At 43.2% G+C, this 21,148-nt stretch overlaps 1 protein-coding gene across 6 annotated transcripts in view; it reads left to right on the forward strand.

Moving 5' to 3' along the window:
- The first annotated feature begins 1,228 nt into the window (after positions 1 to 1,228).
- SORCS2 (sortilin related VPS10 domain containing receptor 2) overlaps positions 1,229 to 21,148 on the forward strand; it is a 581,857-nt gene continuing 561,937 nt past the window's right edge. For all 6 annotated transcript variants that reach the window (XM_069794263.1, XM_069794279.1, XM_069794269.1 and 3 more), the window contains exon 1: positions 1,229 to 1,661. In XM_069794263.1, coding sequence (XP_069650364.1) covers positions 1,269 to 1,661 — 393 coding nt within the window. In that variant the 5' untranslated portion in view covers positions 1,229 to 1,268. The remainder of the gene's footprint in view (positions 1,662 to 21,148) is intronic.

Raw genomic sequence — 21,148 nt, forward strand, 5'->3', positions numbered from 1 at the left:
GTTTTGCCCAGCCCAGATCTGTTCTGTTAGGTGTCATCTAACGTGTCTGCCTGTAGCTGGAGTCATTACTTCCCTTGGTGGTCATTCAAGCGTGTTTTCTGACATTTAGGCCTGAGCAACCTTATCTTACTGTGAAGTTAGATTCGGCTTCAGAGCTGGCCCTGGATGGCGCAGCAGGTTGGACCGGGAATGCTCCGGAGGTCCCTGCCAACCTCAATTACCCTGTGATTCTACCCTGCTGCCTCTCACAGCATCAAACCGCCTCACGAGCCCCAGTGTATTCACCGGTGCGCAGCACGCTGCGGTGGAGCAGGAAGAGCATCCCGTCTGTGACGCCTCAGTCTTCTTCCACCGGTCTGTTCTGAGTCACGCCATGCTGCACAGCCCCAGCCGTTGCCCCTCCTGGCCGTGCCCACGCTGCCCCGAGCATTTATTCCCCGGTGCTTCCACGGATCGGTCACAAGTTACGCGTCACCCGTCCGCACAGTGGGCAATCCTGGATTAGCAACCGGCCGTGGACAGTGCAGGTGAGAGCCTGGTGGCTCCCTCCCGGGAGCTGAGGGGCCGAAGAAAGGGCAGGCTCCCGTCCTCCACGGCAGCACGTCTCGTCTTAATCACAAGAATCCTGTTTTTGCACCTGCTCCGTTTGCTCCTCGGCTTCCAGCCGCTGGCAAACAGAGCCCTTCTGACTTTCTTCACGGCATCCTCCTGGGACTCACGGGCCCGACCAGGGCCATCCGCTGTGCCGGCAGAGGCAGGGCTCGCGTGCTGGCCCCCAGCCACCCTCGGCCCGTGGCGCGCCCTCCCCGCGGGGCCGGCGGATCTTCCTCGCAGCGCTCTCCGAACGCCCTTCCCCGGAGCTCCAGCGTGGAAACTTCACAGCCGGCGGGCTCGGCCGCTGCCGGGACGTTCCCGCCTCGGCGGCGGAGACCTCCCCGCCCCGCCCCGCCTCGCCTCGCCTCGCCTCGCCTCACCTCGCCTCGGCTCGCCTCGCCTCACCTCACCGGGGGGGCGCGGGCGGGCGTGCCCGCCACCCCGCCCGTGTCCGTGCGCGCGAGAGCGCTCCCCCCCCCCTCCCGCCCCGCCGCCCGGCGTTTCGGCGCGGGCCAGCAGATGGCGGCGCCGCCCCGGCTGGGCGCGCAGCCCCGCGCACGCCGCTGCCGCGCGAGCCCCGCTCCGGTTACAACCCTCCCCCGCCCCCGCCCTCCGCGGCGGTGTCTCCCTCCCCGCCACCTCCCCGCCTGTCACTACCACGCCGGAGAGCCACCATGGCGCACGGCGGGCCACGCGTGTCCGCCGCTGCCGCTCCGCGCGGGGCCGCCCGCCTGCCGCCGCTACCGCTGCTGCTGCTCCTGCTCCTGCTCCTGCTGCCGCTGCCGCCGCCGCCGCCGCTGCTGGGCGCCGCCGCCGCCGCCGCGTTGGGCTGCGCGGAGCCCCGCGGCCGCCCGCGCCCCGGAGCCCTGACCCGCGGGGCGCGCAGCCCGCCGGAGGCGCGGCGCGGCGGCGGTGGGGCGGCGGCGGCGGCGGAGGGCGGCCGCCCCAGGAGAGCATCCTCGGCGGCGGGCCGGGAGCAGGTCTCCCTCATCAGCACCTCCTTCGTGCTCAAAGGGGACGCGTCTCACAACCAGGCGATGGTGCACTGGACGGGCGAGAACAGCAGCGTGAGTGCGAGGGGCGGCGTGGGGGGGTGCGTGTGGGGGTGTCCCTGCTCTTACCCCTGCCCTTAGCATCGCTTTGCTCCCCCAACTTGCGGGGCGCAGCCCGCCGCTGCCGCCCGCGCTCCGCCGGGCTCGGTGCGGCCGGAGCGCGCCGCTCCCGTCCCGCCCAGCCCGGCCCCGCCGCCCGGCCGGGGGCGCGGGGGGTCCCCGCGGGCCGCGCTGGGGGCGAGCGGCGCCCCGGCGGCTGGTGAGGTGCCGGCGGGAGGCGAAGAGCCGCCGGGGTCGGGCCGACCCCGCGCAGCCTCCGCCACTTCCCCAGAAGTTTGGAAAGTTTACGAGCGCGCATCTTGCAGAGGGGCCGGGTGCGCGGTGTGCGCCGCGCTGCGAGGAAGAGGAGGAGGAGGAGGAGGAGGAGGAGGAGGAGGAGGAGGAGGAGGGCTTGGCCCCGCAGCGGCGAGGTGGTGTCCGGGTGCGATCGGCGTGCCCCCGGGGCCGTGCGAGGGTCTCCGGGTAAAGGAGAGGCAGGGGGCGAGCGGCGGCGCGGGGATTATCCCCTCCAGCCCCGCGTAAAGTCCCAGATGAAATTATCGAGGCTTAGTCGACTCACCTCGATTCAGTCATCCCCGTGTAAGCTTCCCCGCGCCGCGCTCTGCCTCCTCAAGCGCCAGGGGAAGAAAAACCCAAACCAAAACAAAAATCAAGTAAAAACCCAGCCCCGCGCTTGAGGTGGATGTGAGCGGCAGGAGCGGGCGGTGCGCGGCGAGGGCTGGGGCCGGGAGGGGTCCGTCCGTCCGTCCGTCCGTCCGTCCCCCGCCCCACGGCCCGCGCTTCACCCCGCCGGGCCGGCTGCGCGGCGTGGGGGGGGGTGTCCCGCAAAGGTCCGGGAATAGCAGCAGCTCTCCGAGGATTTTTACAGCCTCGTCGATGGATAAAAACCGCGCGCCGGGGCCGGTGTTACGGCATTAGAGCATCAACGTTCCCAACTTTTCGCAGTTAAGGCAGTGTGCGTCGCCTTTATTATTTAATTGCCTGTTTCAGACAGCGACTCTCACGGTGAGCGCCCATAATCTGTTTTTAACTCATTTTCAATTTCAACTAGTCTTCATTTCTTTGTATGTTGACCCACTAACGGCTGTGTATTTGCACGGGTGGTTTTGGGGATTTGCTGCTTCTAATTTATCCTTTACTGATACATTATATCATAACAGCGGGCGTCATAGGTAAATATTACACGGCACCTTGCACTGCCTGTGTAACTTCAGAGACAGGAAGATATTCGTATGAAGGCTCAAGATCAACTTTCTCCTGAAGGATTTTAGTGTTTCTGGAAAACTCTTGAGTGTTTTAACTACAGTTCAGCTAAGCTCCGACTCTGCTTGAACTTCATGAATTCAGCATAAACTTTACTTAAACTTGGCTCAGTTCAGAGAGCTCGTGTTGTATTTCTTGTAAGTATGTGAATTATCATCCTTTCTCTAGGATCTCAAGTCCTGGTTTTTGCCTGTTTTGCTAGGGAGTCACCCAGGATGTGGAGCTGCTAAGGCTCCGCTGGTGAGGATGCAGTGATTCCCTTGAGCACGCGCAGCGCTTGTGTTAATCCTCTTGTATAATCAGGTGTCAGAGCTGGAGTCAACATCATAAAGCTTGACACTTTCAAAGCCAGTTTTTGATTTGCTCAGGAAAGAAGTGTAAGATGATGGCAGTTTTCTGTGAAAAGAAAATGTTGCAAATCAGCAGCGTCAGCTATTCTGATTCTGTCCTTCCTCCATTTCTCTGCTGTTAGACTGCTGCCGTTTTTGTGGACAGTGCTTGCAGGCTGTTAGGACTACTTCCCTGAAGAATTAGAATAGAATCAATTCAATATTAAAAAGTTGGCATAAGTTCATTTTTCGACATAAAAGGCAAGTAACAGCTTTCATGCAAAGCGCTCTGAAGTCTCTAAAACGAATATAGTAGAACCTTGCTAATCCACATTTATGACTAGTGGTCTCTCCTCGCCTCTCTGCAAAGATCTAATAACAGATGCTGCAGTGAGGGCTTGTATTGCTAAAATGTTATTATTTTTTTCACAGTATGCTACAGTTCACTTACTAGAATACTACCAAGTAGTCTCTTCAAAAGCAAAGATAAATGGCAACTGTCAGAGCAAATGAAAGTGGTTACAGTCTTTTCTGCAACTTAGTTCTTTTTTGTTTGCTTAATTACTATCTACTAATTCAGTCTTGCAGGATGATACTCTCATCATGAATGCCTGCAGACATTCTGTACAGTATTTACACATTCAATTAAAAATACTTTTGCAGAGTTACTTAAAAAGTATGCTGCTTGCTCTGCCTGCCATCAGGTGATTATCATCAAGCAAGACTGGATTTGAACGAGCAACCTGGTAATGAAAGACTCTTTGCCGCCTTAACCCCAATGAGAGCAGCCAGTCTTTTTGCACTGGATGTTTTACGGTATGACTGTCAGCATTTTTTTGCACCTTCTTTTCTTGTTAGTTTTGTTTTATTGCATGCTTCCAGTAGAAGAGCTGATTTTAACAAAGGCTTCCAGAGAAAAATGATTTGTAAAGACAGTCTGTAGAATTTTTTTTTTTTTTTTTTTTTTTTGGAACAGAAGTGGAAGAAATACATTAGGCCCAGTGGAAGCAGGATGGGCTTAAAGGGTTTGGAGAGAATTTTGCTGCCTGTATGTATGTGAGGTTAAAACAATTGAAAATAAGTACCTGATCCAAAACCTATTTAAGGTAGTCTTGAATGTTTCTTTGTATAGCTATCTATGTATGTATTTATTTCACTCTGGGTTAAGTGTTTGGAGGTAGGAACGCTAAGATCCAGTGCTTCTCAAACCTGGCACCTTACCCCACGTTCTTAAATCTACGGCAAATCTTGCCTTGCCTCAGAAGCACAAGGCTTGAGCTGTGAAGCTCTGTTCTGTCCCAAGCGCATTGCAGTCAAGGGGAGGACTGTCATTCATAACAGTGGGGTTTTGGATCAGGCCCTGTGAACCTCAGGAGGCACTAAGCAATCTTAAAGTGTCACGACGCACATTTGACACCTCATTGGAGGTACTCAGCACTTTGTAAACCAAGGACCTAAACTAGTTCCTTTACTCTTTACAGCTGCGTGGCTGAAAATTTGGCAGTGATGAGCTCCAGATGACCATATATCCTCTTAAACACCTCACCTAGTAAAATAAATGAAGAAGAAATATGCAGTAGGATTATTCCTTTGAGCTCCATGATAGAGAGACAAATAACCATAAAAGCTGAGGGGGCAGCTGCTTCTCTGAGGGATGTTCACCTGCATGAATAGTTCATTGAAAATGCTACCATGGAGTACTCATGTGTGTGGATCAAGGGAAAATAAATAAATTTGAAGGGGGCAGAGGTTAGGCTGATGTGCACATGGAACTTTAAAAAATTTGTTTACATCTTGTAAATCCTCCTGTGCCACAATAATAGGAGCATGTGATTTTTGGTTGCATGATATGTCTTGAAAGAAACTAAGGAGGCTATAAATTAAATCAACCCTCTCTCCTCCGCCTTCTTTTCTGTGCTGTAGAAGTCTGACGTGTACTTTGTTATCCTCTCGTAATGCCATTAGTTTTGTGAATTAGAGAAATGGTGGATTTGATAGCACAGCAGAGTATATGGTTGCCCTGATTGTAAAGTGAGCTTGAATAACTGGGAAGATCACTGTAGGCTCCCTTGCTTTGTCAAGAGAGAGCTGTGCAGGGAGGTATGCAAATTGCGTCTGGTTTTGTGTCCTCATTACTTTTATTTTGTACTCTAATATAAATTCCATAAATGATAAGCCTGTCCCTGACCTTTCCTGACAGTGGGATGCATAGTTAAAACCATTACTAGTGATGCAAGTCTTGCAAAGCTAGTCCTTGTAACATCAAGAGTCTATCTGGTTAGTGAATTCCTAGAATTAGTATTTCTGCTCTCTGTCCCCTATGCCCACAGAAATATGTTGTGCACTATTACTTTCAAACAAAGGCTCATGCAAGTGGAACTAATTTCCTTTCCAGTCTTGAAATATCATAAACTGAAGACATGACAGGTGGGTGGTGCAGTGCACCATTTACTCTGGTAAGGGCTAGTGACTGGCATTTGTGTAACTGATAAATAACACGGAGTTGTGCATTGGAATATATACAGGTAGCATGCTTCAAGGATAGCCTCTTACTGTGTTAAGCTGAATATGTATGTTCCTAGATTTTCTAAAAATACACTACCCTTTCTGATTGGGGAAAAATAGTCAATTGATGACAGCTTTTAAAAACCCTACTTTTCCTTAGAAGACACCTTATAGTCATCCCAGGAGCTTTTTTGTGCTAAGTAAACAGCTTTCTTTACAAAACTGTATTCTTTTTGACCCTCTTGGAGAATTCCCATTGTGCTTTAATACTAGCTGATTAAAACAAAAAAAATCAAAGCCAAAACAGAAATACGGGGAGAGTGAGACTTGTATTCACAATTGATTTTGATTCATGGGCTGCTCTTCATGCTGTGTGCAGACTGCTAAAGTGTTGTGAACAGGACTTCCGCCAACTAGTTCTAAGACTGCAGTGTCATGGTGCCAGTATTTCCATTTTTTTGTTTGTTGTCAAAATATTAAGTTCATGCAGGCGCTTATTTGTCCAGTAAGTTGATGTCATGATCCCTCGTAAACATGTAGCTCTTTGTTATGGAAAATAAACATAAATATACACACAATTTTTTCCAGACTTAATATTTAGCAGCACCTTATCAGAAAGAAAGGTTTATCGCACATCTACAGAAATTGCTATGCACAAAAACTTCAGCTGATCCAGATTTTTCTGTATTTGATATACAGATACTTTGTTTAATTTAAAAATTATTACCCTTTGTGATACAGTTTCACCATATATGATTTGTGGAGCCCAGTGATCACTAAATGTATTCTTCTGGCAGATATTTTATTTAATTGGTTTTCTGTTTTGTTCAGTTTGCAATAAATTGTGCTGAGGGGATCTATAAAAAAAATTGACTTCAATATTACTGTAGCAGTATCTATAACAGTAAATGTAATTATCTATCCAAACTGGGCAAAAGTCCATTTGTGGTAAGGTTTTGGTGCTGCTTCTCCAGAGTAGCCAGACTGCTTTTTATGAAACTAAAGGGAGCATGAGGTCAAAAATCCCGACGGCTCAGACCTTTGATAAATGGCAGATATATTGCAAAGTGAAAGGCAGACTTCCCATAGGGAGGTGGTTTTTTTTAAATTCCTTGAGATGATAGTGCGATAAAAAAATAAACAGAAACCAAACCTGATGACTATATTTGAATGGAACAGCAGAATCCCACATGGAAAGCAGAATGATGTTAATCTGACTAAACTAATTTGGGAGTTTAACATCTTTTTTTCCTTTTTGTCCTCATGATGTAAAGTTTATGGCTTACTTCATTTATTTGCTTTTACCAGCCTCTGTTTTCCCTCTCTTCCAGCCCTACAGCATGCTAGTCATGTTGCTGCCTGCTGAGCTCCCTTCACGTTTCAGCAAATTCCAGCTGCTAAAGGAGAGAGCACCTCTTCTCATCCCCTAAGTAGACACTTAAAATTGATACATACTTTAATTAGTAAGTGTGTATTTCAAACGTGCTTGAAAGTCCTCTTCCACACGCAGCCCTCCACACCTGCAGCCATACCTGGTTTTACCTGGTTTGCTGGTTTAACTGGCATTACCTGGTTTGCTTAGGAGCAAGCTACTAGCAGCCTTAGCTTGAGTAGGTACTACTGTGCCGGTATTGGGACAAGCTCAGAGAGTTTAAATCTAGGAGGGAAGTTTAGCAATGAACACTAAAGACAGACACCAGATTGAAATCCTATCTCTGATACTGCTGATGTTACATGTGCATGATAAACCAAATCTGGCTTAATAACAATCATTAGATACATGTTTAGGTTGTTGATAGCAGGTTCACATATCACAGTGGGAACATAATGCATTCTTCCCAAGCTTGACAGTGTTAGGAATCTACTGATGCAGATCTTTGGAGAAAGATATGAGGACATCCCTTTTGATTTTATTAAAAATCAATAGACTAGTAGTTTTTGAAAGAACAGAAGGGGAAAATTATGAGCTTTTCAGAAAAACAGTAATTGTTCTGCTAAACTGGGAAGTTCTGTAAGGTATGTACCACTTTATGAATTTAAAACATGAAACTGCCCAGTTTACAGAAGCTTATATGCCAAGTCCTTTGTATGTCCAAATAAAATATTTTCATAGAATCATTTAGGTTGGAAAAAAGCTTTAAGATCGTCCAGTCCAACCGTAAACCTAACACTGCCAAGTCCACCAACACTGCCAAGTCCACCATGGTTATGTTAATTAGGAACAAAGGATGTTAGCATAAGGAGAGATAATCTGCTGTACAATGCAAGTGAGATCCTTCTAGTTCCTGAAAGCACAAATTCATTGAAGCAAAAGCTGAAAGCGTGGGTTGAAAGTAGTCTGCAGTATATGGCTGCTCGCTGTAGCTCAGGATGAAACTTGATGACCTACAACATTCCTTTGGCATTTTTATTCCCATAGTCTCACATTCTTTACCAAACATTCCTATCTCCAACCCCCTGCCCCAGTAATAATAATTTTAAATCCTAACAAATCACCAATGACAACACCACTTTTGGAAGAAATAATGGATGGGATCCTTCGTCGTGCCTGACTTCAGCCTTCAAGTCTAAGCTTGGACTTCTGCAGTAGGAAGGAGGTGGAGATGGTCACTGGCTTGATCTCTTCCCTGACAATCTTATCATCCATACTTGAGAAAGCTTGGATGAGTTGACTTCTGAAAGCATGTATCACTCCCTGCTTATTGTAGAGGGGCCTAGATGGCAAACTTTGATAAAACACAGAATTTATTTGAAGTTATCCCTAACCCAAATATCTCGAATTTATTGCTACTGTAGTTATTTCCTTCCTTCCTTCCTGTAGCATGGTTGTTGGAGTTTCAGTTATGGATTAAGACTCTATTGTGGTAGATATTGCACAACCCCAATGCAAAAATACAGGTGCAGCTCTAAAGATTTTAGAATTGCAGTTCTACCTGCATACATCCCTGAGAACAGAATTATACACTTAAAGGATGTACATTGACAGAAATTACACAAAGGTCTAAGTTTCAGTCCAAGGGCTGCTCCAACAGCTGTTTAAGTCTTTTTTTTTTCTAATGACTTGGAATATTCATACATAAGCAGTCACTGGGGCAAGGCCTAAAATTTCCCCTCTGAGTTGAGAATTAATCAGGACTTTAGAAATGTGCCTGCTCTGTGTGTATGTATGTAGGTTATATTTTTCTGTCTCTCTCTCTTTTGTCCAAACCAGTAGATATGCAGTGCGTCAAGAAAAAGTGGAACAGTTTTAGCAGTAAGGGTTGTGAGTCTGTTCTGGCAGGAGATGTGTATTTCAACTATTAGACCCTTCTGCTGGGCAAGCACTCTAACCCCAGTGCTGTTGTGCAAGCGTGAGGAGGGCAGTGTCACCTCCCATGAGAAGCCATGTTTCACAGGGAGTTGCCACTGTGCACTGTGAAATGCTCAGTGTCGTAGGTGTGTGATGGCACATCTGCTACACTCGCTGGCTTCAGTAAGATGAGTGGAGAAGTGCTGTGTTTATGGATCCTTTTGAATTTTGTCAGCCCTTGGTGAGGCTGTTGTGGAAAGAGGAGAGATGCTGAGGTGCTGTTTTCTTGCAGGACTGAGAATGTGTGTGCCACCCTTGGCAGAGCTGGTGATGCTCCGCACAGCCCCGTCACCATGTCTGCGAGCTCAGAAGCAGTGCTGCGGTATTCATGGTGATACCTTGGGGACATTTGAGGCTTGGCAAGAGGTAGAGCGTGAGGTTCCAAATGAATGGCTGGCTGTTGGGTTAAATTGAAGCTGAATAGGAGTACTGAGGAACTTTGCCACTTACCTCACCAGTATCCTCTGAAATAGCACTTGCATTACATAGGTGATTTTGTGCCTCAGTTGCATACCTGCAATGTGAGAGTAATGGTACTTCCCTATCTCTTAGGATTGCTGTTGCTCTAAACAACCTGTGCACTTCGATATTAAAGTAATGGTTATCATAAGACCTAAAAGAGGCAGGACCATAGAAAATCACATCTGTGGTTTCTTTGTTCCTTTGACTGTTACACAGTACAATCTAGGAATTAGAGAAGAAAAGGCTCTCACAGGTCATGCAAACTTCTCTGCTTGTTCTGACGTTTGTTTTGATCAGGGCTCCTTTTAATGTGTAGACTCTGGCACTTCAAGGTCATTGAACAGACTGAAGATTATGTGTCTAAAAACATTTTCAGTGAAACTTAACTTGTATTTAACATGACATTTTCTGCCCTCGTTTACCAGTATACTGAAATAACTGTGCTTCTTTCTCAGTGTTTGTACCTTTCCTACTCTTGTAGGCTAGTAATTATTTATCTGAATAACATTTATTTTGGCCTTTAAAATTTTCTCTTATAACTCACTTTTGCTAGCTCTTTAATTGCACCATCTGGATAGGACAGTACCTACATAAAATAGTACCTACCTACCATGTATTTGACTGGCACATTTTTTAGAAGTGTACATACACACAGAGATTATTGTTCATTTCTGGCTTCCCTGTAATCTCTTTAATGTCCTTGTGATTATCTGTGTTTTCTAAAAAGAAAACCACAGAACAGTAAATAGTTGGGTTTTTTTTAATTAAAAAAGATAAGTCATAAAAACACTTAAATAATTTGGTCATTAGCAAAAAAGCTAATTTCTGTGGTTTCTATGCAGTAACTTGTTAAAAGTTTGTTCTGGTAGATGAAGTAGATGTATTTTATGGTTTTTTTTCCCCATTCACTTTATGAAATTTGTTTCTTTCATGGTCTTTAGAAGCTCATTGGAGGTATGCTAAAACTGCATGAAGTGTCGTAGAAGCGTATTTGCAAGCACCAACTACTGTGATGTGCCCTTACTCCTACTGAGCAGTAGGCCCGTGTTTACTGGCCAGCGTGTTCAGTTTTAGCAGATGGCAAGCTATGCTCTGTGAAAACACATTTTTTATCAGTGTTACTGTCTCTTCTGTGCTCCCCAGACTGAAAGTGCAACAGGGGAAGAACAGTCTTCCCCCCACACGTGTATGAGCAAGATGTGGTATACTGGGGCTCTGCTCTGAGTTGATGGCATTTAGATCCTTCTGTAATACCAATAAATAATAATGACGATGATTGAGGATTGAGCTGTTCCACTTGTAAATTTTAGCGGTGCATAGCCTGGCCTCCCTAACTGAGCTACCATAAGGAAAAGCTGCTTTTCTCAGGTATTGAAGAGCAGCCTGTTTATGGTTAATGCATTCCCATGCTTGCCTTCACCAGCAATTGTCACTGCAAGACAGATGCCCAAGGGGATGGAACTGGAGGGTTAGAGGAATATGTTGGAATCACTCTTTGAGCTTTGGGCAGTGTTTCACAGTGTTAAATGTGACTGATTCTCAAGAAATAGTTGTTTCTTCATTGAAAACACAGTTGTACCAGGGGATGGTAGGTTGCCATAAAATCCTCCCGGGTCTCAGTTTAATAAGATATTTTTCCTGTATTTGCTAGCAGAAAAATACCTTGTAACTTGCTCTTTTCAGAGGATTGGAACTGCCTGTGAGTCTAAGGCATCTAAATCTGGAGCAGTACTCATTAAATCTTGCCATTTACGGAAAGCAGAATATTCTTCTCAGTTCTTCTTTTATGCTCCTAGGTATTGTGTTGGGTGTTCAGCATAAATAGACATCAGTGTTAACATAGGTAGAGGTAAGAGTATAACCCTGAGGGAACTTGTGAACCCCTATTGTATGGGCAGCTCTTTTTTATGCATGCTTTTGGAGGGATTCCATGGATGAGGCATAAAACCAGAAATAAACCAAACAAAAGCAACACATGCCAGCGACAGGTGGATTACTTTCTGGGTGCATAGAGATATCTTTGCCAATCAATTACTGCTACAAGGCAATGGCAACCCATCGGGATGTAGTGCACATACACGGTGCTCCAGCATTCAGCCTGTTACAGAGCTCGTGAGGGGAACTCCGGGCGGATTTGTAGCAGCAAATGCCTGGAGATGCCCAGGGACCTGGCTGGTGCTGGAGACCTGTAAACACACGCAGCTGGGTGGCACAGAAACACTAACGCTCTTTTGCCCAACTCACCTCAGCCCGCAGTGATCTCCCCAGTGGGAAAGGAAGTTGAAATCAAACGATTGGGATCTGCTATGTGTTTGTGTGTTTGTACTTACAGGCTTTAATCTCGATGATTCTTAACTAAATAAACCCCGGTATCCTACTCCATGACAGGTTGGTCTTAACATACTTCTGTCTCTAAGTTCCCAGCTGGTTTTTAGAGTGGTCCCACTGTGCTCTTTCTGAGCACTTTATGGGGCCCTCCTGAGGATAGTAAGGGTTCGCATTAGATTTGGCTGCTACGTATTGGTTTGCGGATACGCTATGTGAACATCATTCCTGCTGGCCTCTCTTATGTTAGTCTTGTAAACCACAAAGTTTAATTGGTATGTATAGGACCTCGGAGTCTTGCGTATTATAGTATTTCATGTGGTTAGAGCATAGAAGCAAGCAGGCATATGAACTAAAAAGCTTTCCTCTCCCAGGCTCAGATGCTCCCACATAGGCACTACGACTTCAGCAGAATTGTAGCTTTTGATTTAGAGGGCCATTTCTTATTTTGCTAATTTGTTTGGCTTTTAATCAGTGGTTTCCTATGTTTTCCTGTCTGTTACCCAACCACATAATGGCAAGCATGTCAAAAGGTCTCAGCTGCCTTGAGAGCAGTATTGAATCATGTTCTTTGCTCTGAGTGAGAAGTACAAACTGAACAGAACCTATGCAAAACATCTATGTTGGGAGTACAGTAGCTTTGGAGTGGGACCTGTGTGTCCTGAGCACCAGTGACAGACTAAAGAGGACTGACAGTGAACTCTCTGGTGGCTCTTGGCTATGCCGGTGCTAGGGTTAGAGAATTGGGAAGGTGTTACTATTGGTGGTTCTGAGCTTTTCTTTTTCCCTGGAAGAGGGAGGTCAATACTGGCAGAGTCAGCTGAGACCTGATCCTGTTCTTCTGGAGGTTTCTCAGCCTGATAGGAAAAACAAATATGAAAGAATCCAGAGGCTTTTTTCCCTCTCTTGTATGTGTCATCCACCGAGGTGCTGCTGAGCACATGCAGGAGGGAGGATGATGTGTGGATGGAGCAAAAGTGCCTGTATTTTTGGAGCAAGCAGGCCACTATGTTTTAAATTTCTCTTGGGTCACAGATGTTATTATTAAACTCTGTCTAAAACTACTGTAACGAGAAGCAAGAAAGTATGTTGCACATCAGCTAAACAGCATTTTTGTAGCTCCATGAAACCCACTTTGAGATTCACTGTTGGTATAAGCTCTTGGCTCCCACCAGCTTCTGCGAAGGAAGATGCAGAAGGAACGCATTCCCCTGCATATAGGCTGAATCAGGCACCTCTGCTTAAAAAATCTAAGATGTAGCTCAGCGAACATGTTTTCAGTTCATAATGAAATACATACGTTCATCTTCATGCAGCATCTCTCAAGGGCTACTGTGCAGAGCACTGAGGGCTGCTAACAAGATCTCCTTTTCCTTCCTTCCTCCTCTTCCAACTGTTTTAAAACAGTATTTTTTTTATAAAGTGGGCTACATTTAGAGGGCTTTGAACCTTGGTATTCCTTTTAATAATCTCATTGGTCCTGGAGAACTCTAAGAGACAGTGTTTTTTTAAATTCATTGTATAAGCCCCTTGTGCCCTATGTTTCATTTCTTTATTTAAAAAATCCTTGGGGGAGAGGAGGGAGATGATTGACATCAGGCTACCATATATAATCAGTGTGAGAGCTAGGTTGTTAGCTGGTAAATTATCAATATAATGTTTTTTTTTAGTTTAGCTAACTGCAGAAAAGCCACTTCTTAAACTGGCACGAACTGGCACAACTTAAGAATTGAATGAAAGCCAAGCTGCTTCGTCAGTGGGTGGACTTGGTTCGGCTTGGTCAGTCTGCAAGCACGCAGGAATGTTTGAGCTGCCTTTGTGTGTGCTACTGAGGCAAGAGATGTTTCATGGACACTGGAGCTGCATGAAAAGAAGACCCTCCACTTCCTGTTTGAATCAATGTCCATATTATTGTGAGGGATTACATCTTGCCTCTAATGTTCGTGACTGCGAAGAGACTGTTCCTGAAGATAGGAATGTAAGGCTAGAGAAGGATATAGTCTTTATCTCATTTGCAGAAACTGCCAGCAAGTCTGGTTATTGCATTGCTGTATTTTGTGAAGTGTATTGAGGCTCCCTGAGGGAGCAGGACTCAGTCCAGCATGGTGTTTCACAGGGGTCGGTAGCTCAGAAGTCAAGCCCATTCAGATGAGAGCACTGAAATTCACGTTTAGGCATAGACTGTGTGCCAGGAAATAATATAAAGAGTTCATAGCCTTTGATCCAGTCTGTTGTATGTGGAGGGTTTGCACAAAATATGCAAGCTTTTTATTTTTTGTAGCAACTACATAGATTTGTATTTATTAACTGAACCTGATTGTCACAGTCACTATCCTTCAGTGAGAAACTCTGCTCCCCTTTAGGCAACTTCTGTGTCTGTCCTTTGTTTCTGTTACTTTTCTGTCTGCTTTTTTGTATGTCTCTCATTCCTCCTCCCTCCTTTTCTTTTCACTGTCTCTGTGTGTCTCCTTTGTTATTCTCCCTTCATTTCCTTCTCTGTATTAAATCACCTTTCTCACCCCTGAGGGCTTAAATAGCATCATCTTCCTGGTTCCATCTGGAAAAAAAGATCTTCAAAGACATGGTTAGTAATGACACAGACATGTCATCAGTTTGGGAGTTGCCATTCCGGTGAATATAGATGTTCATACTTGGTCACATGTCTGCAGGCTTGGACAGATAGTGCGGCACTGCTTAAGGAAATCTTGCATTCATGGCAGTATCTGTAGCCCTAGAGCACAGCAATAACAGATGTTTAAAAAAACCATTGTCCCCAAAATACATCATCTAAATTGAAACTGGCCCAGGAGCAGTGTATTTCACCTCATGCCCCCAGCCGAAAGCTGTGAAGTGATCTCTTAAACTCACCTAGGGTGAGTTTTAGATTGGGGACATGAAGTGAAATACACTGCTTCTGTGTCAAGCTTCTGGGTGAGTTTAAATGATCATAATTAGAAATGAAAGACTCAAAATCCCATTTCCAGTCATCCAGTTCTGTAATCTGCACATGCCATCTAATAAGAATTTGTATATTACCCATCACTGGAGTTACTGTGCTGCTCATCCAAGTTTAATTGAAAAATAATCATAATCTATTCAGTGTTAGATTTAATGCATAAATGAGGTACTGTGAGCAAAACACAACTTCTGAAACATCTATTACCATGGACTTTATTGTCTGGATTAAGTTCAGATATTAGTGCATGTCATTCTGATATTTGGGTGATGTCATTCTGGTATGTGACTTTGCCAAGTATGCCTCATTATTACTTTTTGCAACCAACCTATAGGCAATGAATTCTTTTTCCTTTAATGAAATGAAATATTTACAAGCTGTTACTTATTGCAGGAATTTAAATGAATGAAGCTTCTTTTGAAAACACATGCAAGCTGAGGAAAGCAAAGACAGCAAATGAGTGTGAAGCTGTTGTAGAAGGGAAACTCTGCAGCTCATATATACAAGCTTTGTGGCTTTCACTGAGCCTTGAAAACATGGGAGTCAAAAGCAGGAAAGTGCTAAGGTCTTGGTTTCTGACATAGCTTGTTTGTGTGATGCAAGTGCACTTGCTGTGCAGTCACTACAGTTCATGGAATGCAAGAAGATGAACAGATTGAGAGCGCTTTTATCTAACATGAAATTGATACTGTCTTATGGGAATGACTTCTAAGAAGAATATAAGAATGTCTGTACCAGGCTAGACCCGTGTATGTCTAGGGAAGAGCATCAGACTCCAATGAATATTTTGTGATCCTTCACCAGACAGCTTTTCTGGCCAACAGCAATTTGTGGCTCAGGGGTAATTGTAAAAGCTTTTGAGGTGCAAGAAACATACCTTGTTTATAAACATGAAAATGAGAAGGAAGATGAGCTTATATACTTAAATGCAGCAGCTAGCCAAAATTGCTAGTACTGAATTTCTATTGATTACATCATCCTTTCCTGAAAGCTAAATGAGTTCAAATTTTGGGGTGTGTTCTCCGAGCGATTTAAATTTTGTGGATCTGTAGCTACATTTTAGAATTTCAAAACCATTTCTTACTATATTGATTTAAATAGTATTTAAATTCCAACAAATTATATAAAATAACAAGTAGACCTATCAACACATAATTTACAAAGTACTTCTTTTCTACTGTAAGTGTCTCACTGATTTGGGAAGTTTAAAGGATACTATTTCTCTTGAGCGAATGTTGTTTCTAGAAAGAAAGATGCATGGCAAAAGTAGTTTTTAGATGTCTTTTTGTTTATATGGAATTTATAAAAGCATCCTTTTAGAAGTGTTGGATGATGGTACTATCATATGGAAAAAGTACTAAGTGTCCTGAATGTTTAAAGTTGAGTAAAAGTTTGTTAAATGAACAACCTCATCTAAGCCAGGATTAATTTTAAATTCAAGCCATTATTATCTTGGTACATAACCAGTACAGTATATATTCTTATCAACAAGTGAGTCTCATTTTTAATTTATGAAAGTTTACCTGAGAGTATTCAAATGTCTCACCCTTTCCAAGTATTAAAAAATGCGTTTGATATCTCAGCGTTTGACTTTAAAACAGCTGATCTTCTGGTGTGCTGTATAATAAAGTTGTTATGATACATACAAGAAATTCTGCTTGTTTGTTCCAAGTTTGCATGGCATAATTAAGCTAGGTTTTTGTTCAGTAAAAATTGGTGATTCTGTAAAAACAAAAGTCAATCCTTATCTCTTAAGTTACTTTAAGGCCAATTATAAAACAGGCGTGATCAAGTGTCTTAGGTTTTAAGAAGTGCTGAAGGTGAATTTTGAAAATCTTGCTCATTCTTATTTACAAATAGTTCATGATTTTTAAATAAAGATTTCTAGTGCTCTCTTTTGATTTTTAATATTGGATTGAAGGATATCAATAAAAACATTCAATTATAGTGGACTGTCTACAGGCTCCATGGGAACCTGTGCCGTGATTAGGTTTCTCAGCTAGAGTTAAGCAACACCATTTAATTGACTTAAATTTCATCCATTATGGAAGGATTCTTAGGTTCGATTTGTCTCACAGTTAGTGGAACGTTCACAATAATGGAAAAGAAGAGGTGCAGGAACCTACAAAATGGGGAAAAGTAAACAGAAACAGGTAATATCACAAGAATTACATTTTAATTGTTGAATTCCATGCTGTTCTTTCTTACTGTTTTTCCTTTTCAATTTTTCCCCTAAGCATTTTTATATTATCAAGTTTATCTAGAAAACCCCAGCTTGTTAGTTCAAGCAGAGGTTTGTTGATTTTTGCCTTTCTTTGTTTTCTTACTTGCTCTTAGTCCTCTACCTTCCTTTCTATGGATTGGTTAATTTAATCTTTCTAGCTGCTGTATTGGTTTGTTCAGCATCGCTAGGGTCAGCATGTTACATATGGAAGGCACATCACCTGAAGGAAACTAATATCCCGATCAACTTACCATCACTGCAGATAGAGGGAAACCAGCTGGCATGAGTGAATTGATTTCTGCATCAATCTCCTTGCACAGGCAATCAATTCAACAGAGAGAAACGAGACCTGAGTCCTCATCACTTTCCTGTTGTAGAAGGCTCCCTATATTGGAGTCTCATTCTTCTGAATTCACTGATGCACTCTGCTATCACTTAGCTATGAGAGCAATGGTACTCCATGCCGTGTTACTGAACCCGAAGCCTGTAAAAGGCAACAGCAGGCTTCAGTGTGTTTTGGATCAGATCCTTGGGCTAGTGCTGCAACCATACTAGTCACTGTATTAGTTAAGAGGTATTTAAGCCCCAAAAAGCATTAGGAGAGATCTCTCCTTTCTCATTGCTAACAGCATGAGGCTCATCCTGATAACAAAGCAGGATCAATTTTATTTGTAATTTTTTAGTATACCCAGCTGCTTTTTGTAGTTTCTGAATCACACACATGCTAATAAATCTGAAGAATGACACACAGTTTTAGTAGGCATCATTATTATATCTACATGGGGAAAAAACCATGGTGCTTTTGTTCTCCTCTCTCACTTTTTTGGTGAAGGAACAGTAGTGCAGCAAAGCAGGTCTGTTCTATAATAAAAATATTCAGGGCGCTATACTGTATAACTTAGGTAATGGCTTAAATAGTCAAGTTAAAGAGAAAATAATTAGAAGGCTAATGTGGATTCACCCTTCCCTATTACCACTTAAAGATGTTGACTGTAGAGTTCTGTTACTGCTTCATTTAGCTTGACTATAGTGATGACCTAACTCCTGGTGTGTCAGACTATTCGTGTTGGGATATGAAGTAGGGTTTTTGTGTCACTGGATCAGAGCATGTAGCACCTGTGGCTTTTCTGATACCATAGAATTAGGAGTAAATAAGCTGACGTTGGCTTACATAAGGGAACAGACTTGCTCTGCTTTGGTCCCAAAGGTGTCATTGATTCTATTTGCATTACATGGTCAAATATTTGTATATGGTATCATTGAGGCTAACAAAAGGTTGTCATAGGGCAGTGTTTATGTCACAAATTGTGACATTTACTTGTTGATGGGATAGTATAATGTCAGCATGTCGTGGTGCAAATGTCATCATTTTGTGATGTGACAAATTGTCCCTAAGGATAGACTTTTTAAGAGACCTTAAAGGATGTTGGAAAAATGAGTAGGTTTAGACTATTTTATTTGCATTAAATTTAGGAACAATCAGAAGTTTAGAAAGCAAAGCTTGCAGCATTTTGTATCACTTTTCATTCTTGAAGGGTCTTTGCTAATGTCAGAAACTTTAGTCATTATATACATGATGTTTCCTAACCAGGCAAATTTGTTGATTCATCATGCTTCAAGGCAGCTCAAGAGATGACAATTCTTCAGTAGCTAACATGTTTAACTGGACCATTCTCCATTTGTAGCGGACTGGATTTTCCTATTTTAACCACAAAATAGTAGGAGAATTTGGAAAGTTTCCAGTCTGTCAAAACTTAAGTGCAATAGGAAGTAAGATAATTTTGTTTGTATTTGTTCAGTCCTTCATTCAAACCTTGTTAGAGGCAATTGTGAAGCATACTAAGCAGTGCTGCTTATATCTTATCTGCAAGGCAAATTCAACTGGGATGGCTGTGCTTTGTTAACAACTAAACCGAACCAGAAGTATATTTGGTATTGCAATGTATTCCTGGGCAGTTCCCCATGTATGCCTGAGACATACTGTAAGAAACTGAAGGAGAGGATGTTCAGTAATTTTAAATAAAATTAAGACATGTAACCTGCACTGAAATCAGATCCATTGAGAATGTTGATTGGGTTTCTTAAATGTGAAGGGATATTCTGGCAAGAACTGAAGGCTGCAGCTTTTTCTGTGGAAATAGTAGATTTATGCTTCTGTAGAAATGGACGCAATGGAAAATCTGTTTGTCCAAGCACAGAATAATTAAATCATAGATTTGCTCTTCAAGTGAGGTGTTTCTGGATTTCATGATGCAATTTAGTCTTAGGCTGGCCTAGTGATACTTCGGGGTGGTGTTGGCGGCATGCAGGCTTATTCTGTCAAACATGGGTCAGAAAAGCCATATGTAATAGCACTAGTGGGCAGTATCCTGCCCTCTCTTCCTGAAGAGCTGTGCCCTCATTCTAAGCTGGACTTCAGATGAGTGATTTTGTATGAAACTACTTTACAGTAGATTTAGAAAAAGTTCTGATGAAATTTGTGCTTTCCAAGTCTGTATGTTCTTAACTTTGTGTTCGCACAGAATTTTGGTTTTGTGTACGTGCTGTATGTGAAACTGTATATGCAGGTGGTTTCAGGCACTTACTCTGCCTGTGTAGTTTTTAGGTTTCATGCAGAAGTTTGAGCTGCTGTTCTTTGAAAACACAGATAAATATAAATAAAGTAGAGTGTGTTCTTTTGTAAAATTTTCTAAGTGAGGCTGGGATGGGCAGTCCCTGGACGACTCCTCCCCAGGAGCTGGGGGAAACCTGTCCACTTATGTCAGCTTTAACAATCGCACTACTCTCAGAGAACTGTGCTCATGCAGACTCTTCTTGCTATACTTGGCCAATACTGAGCTAATGCTCCCTGATTACACCAGACTGTAACTTGCTACTAAGGGAGAGAATTTGAATAAATAAAAAACCATAGTGTTTGATGGAAATGAACAGTGTTGAACAAACTTTGAACAGCTTTCTAATCAAGATATTTGGACATTGGGTACTTTTTTCAAACCACTTGGTCTGGAACTGATCCAAAGCCAGTCCTTCTCCTGAGCAACTTCCTAAAGTAGGACCCTTTTGCTCAGATTACCAACAGTGTAAGCCTCCGTTTCCGTAGCTTCTGTGTCAGTTCAAAGACAGGCTCCAGGTGAGTTGTGATTTCTCTGTCAGTAGTTGCAACATGATGCAGTTCCTGCAGAAATGACAAACAAGGTGGGTCCGGTTGTTTTTGCATCTCTTGTGCTTCAGGAGAACCACTTCTGCTTTGCGGGGCTGCCAGAGGCTTTCTGTTCAAACTTGAGCAGGTAACTTGAATCTTTCTGTATCTAAATGTCACATATGGAAACCTTGTTCCGCCTCTTCAGTTATAAGGGCAACATCAAAGATCATGAAGTGTTTGGATACTTTGGAAATTTGTGTGATCATGTTACCATAGGTAAACAGAAGGAAAAAGAGAGGCAAGCTACACAGGAAAGTTATTTTTCTGATGTTAGTCTGATAAAGGGAATCTCATTTTACAGTCCCTTATCCAGAGCTTTCATGTGGCTTTACATCCTACATGATATTGCTTATTAAATGCTGTCCTGTAAAAACAGTAGAGCATTATGAATGATTTTTCATTTACATATATTTTTAATGCCTGATAGTTGCATTAGTGAAATATGCTGCTTCTTATTTTGATATATATTATTTTCTTTCTTAATAACATCTACTTAAAAAATCTTTGGAAAATTTTACCTTCCTTAAAGAATGTTTGGGATTTTTTAAATTCTTTTTCTCAACTATATGTTTTTTTAATTTTAATTTGGTAAGAGTCATAAATTTCTTAGGATGATTGCATACATAATAATTTGAAATGTGTCTGGCATTAGTTCTGTAAAAACAATCTGGATGTTCTCTGATCTGGATCTACAGAGCCATAAAATATATATGGCACTGTATTAAGTTTTATAATGCTCATTACTTCAATGTTGTACCTGTTGGGTAGAAAATCACTGAAGTGGATGAAGAGTATTGCTCTTTGAGCAGCAGAAATATTAGAAGTGC

This window comes from Haliaeetus albicilla, chromosome 1, assembly GCF_947461875.1.
Source record: "Haliaeetus albicilla chromosome 1, bHalAlb1.1, whole genome shotgun sequence".
Taxonomy (NCBI): Eukaryota; Metazoa; Chordata; class Aves; order Accipitriformes; family Accipitridae; genus Haliaeetus; species Haliaeetus albicilla.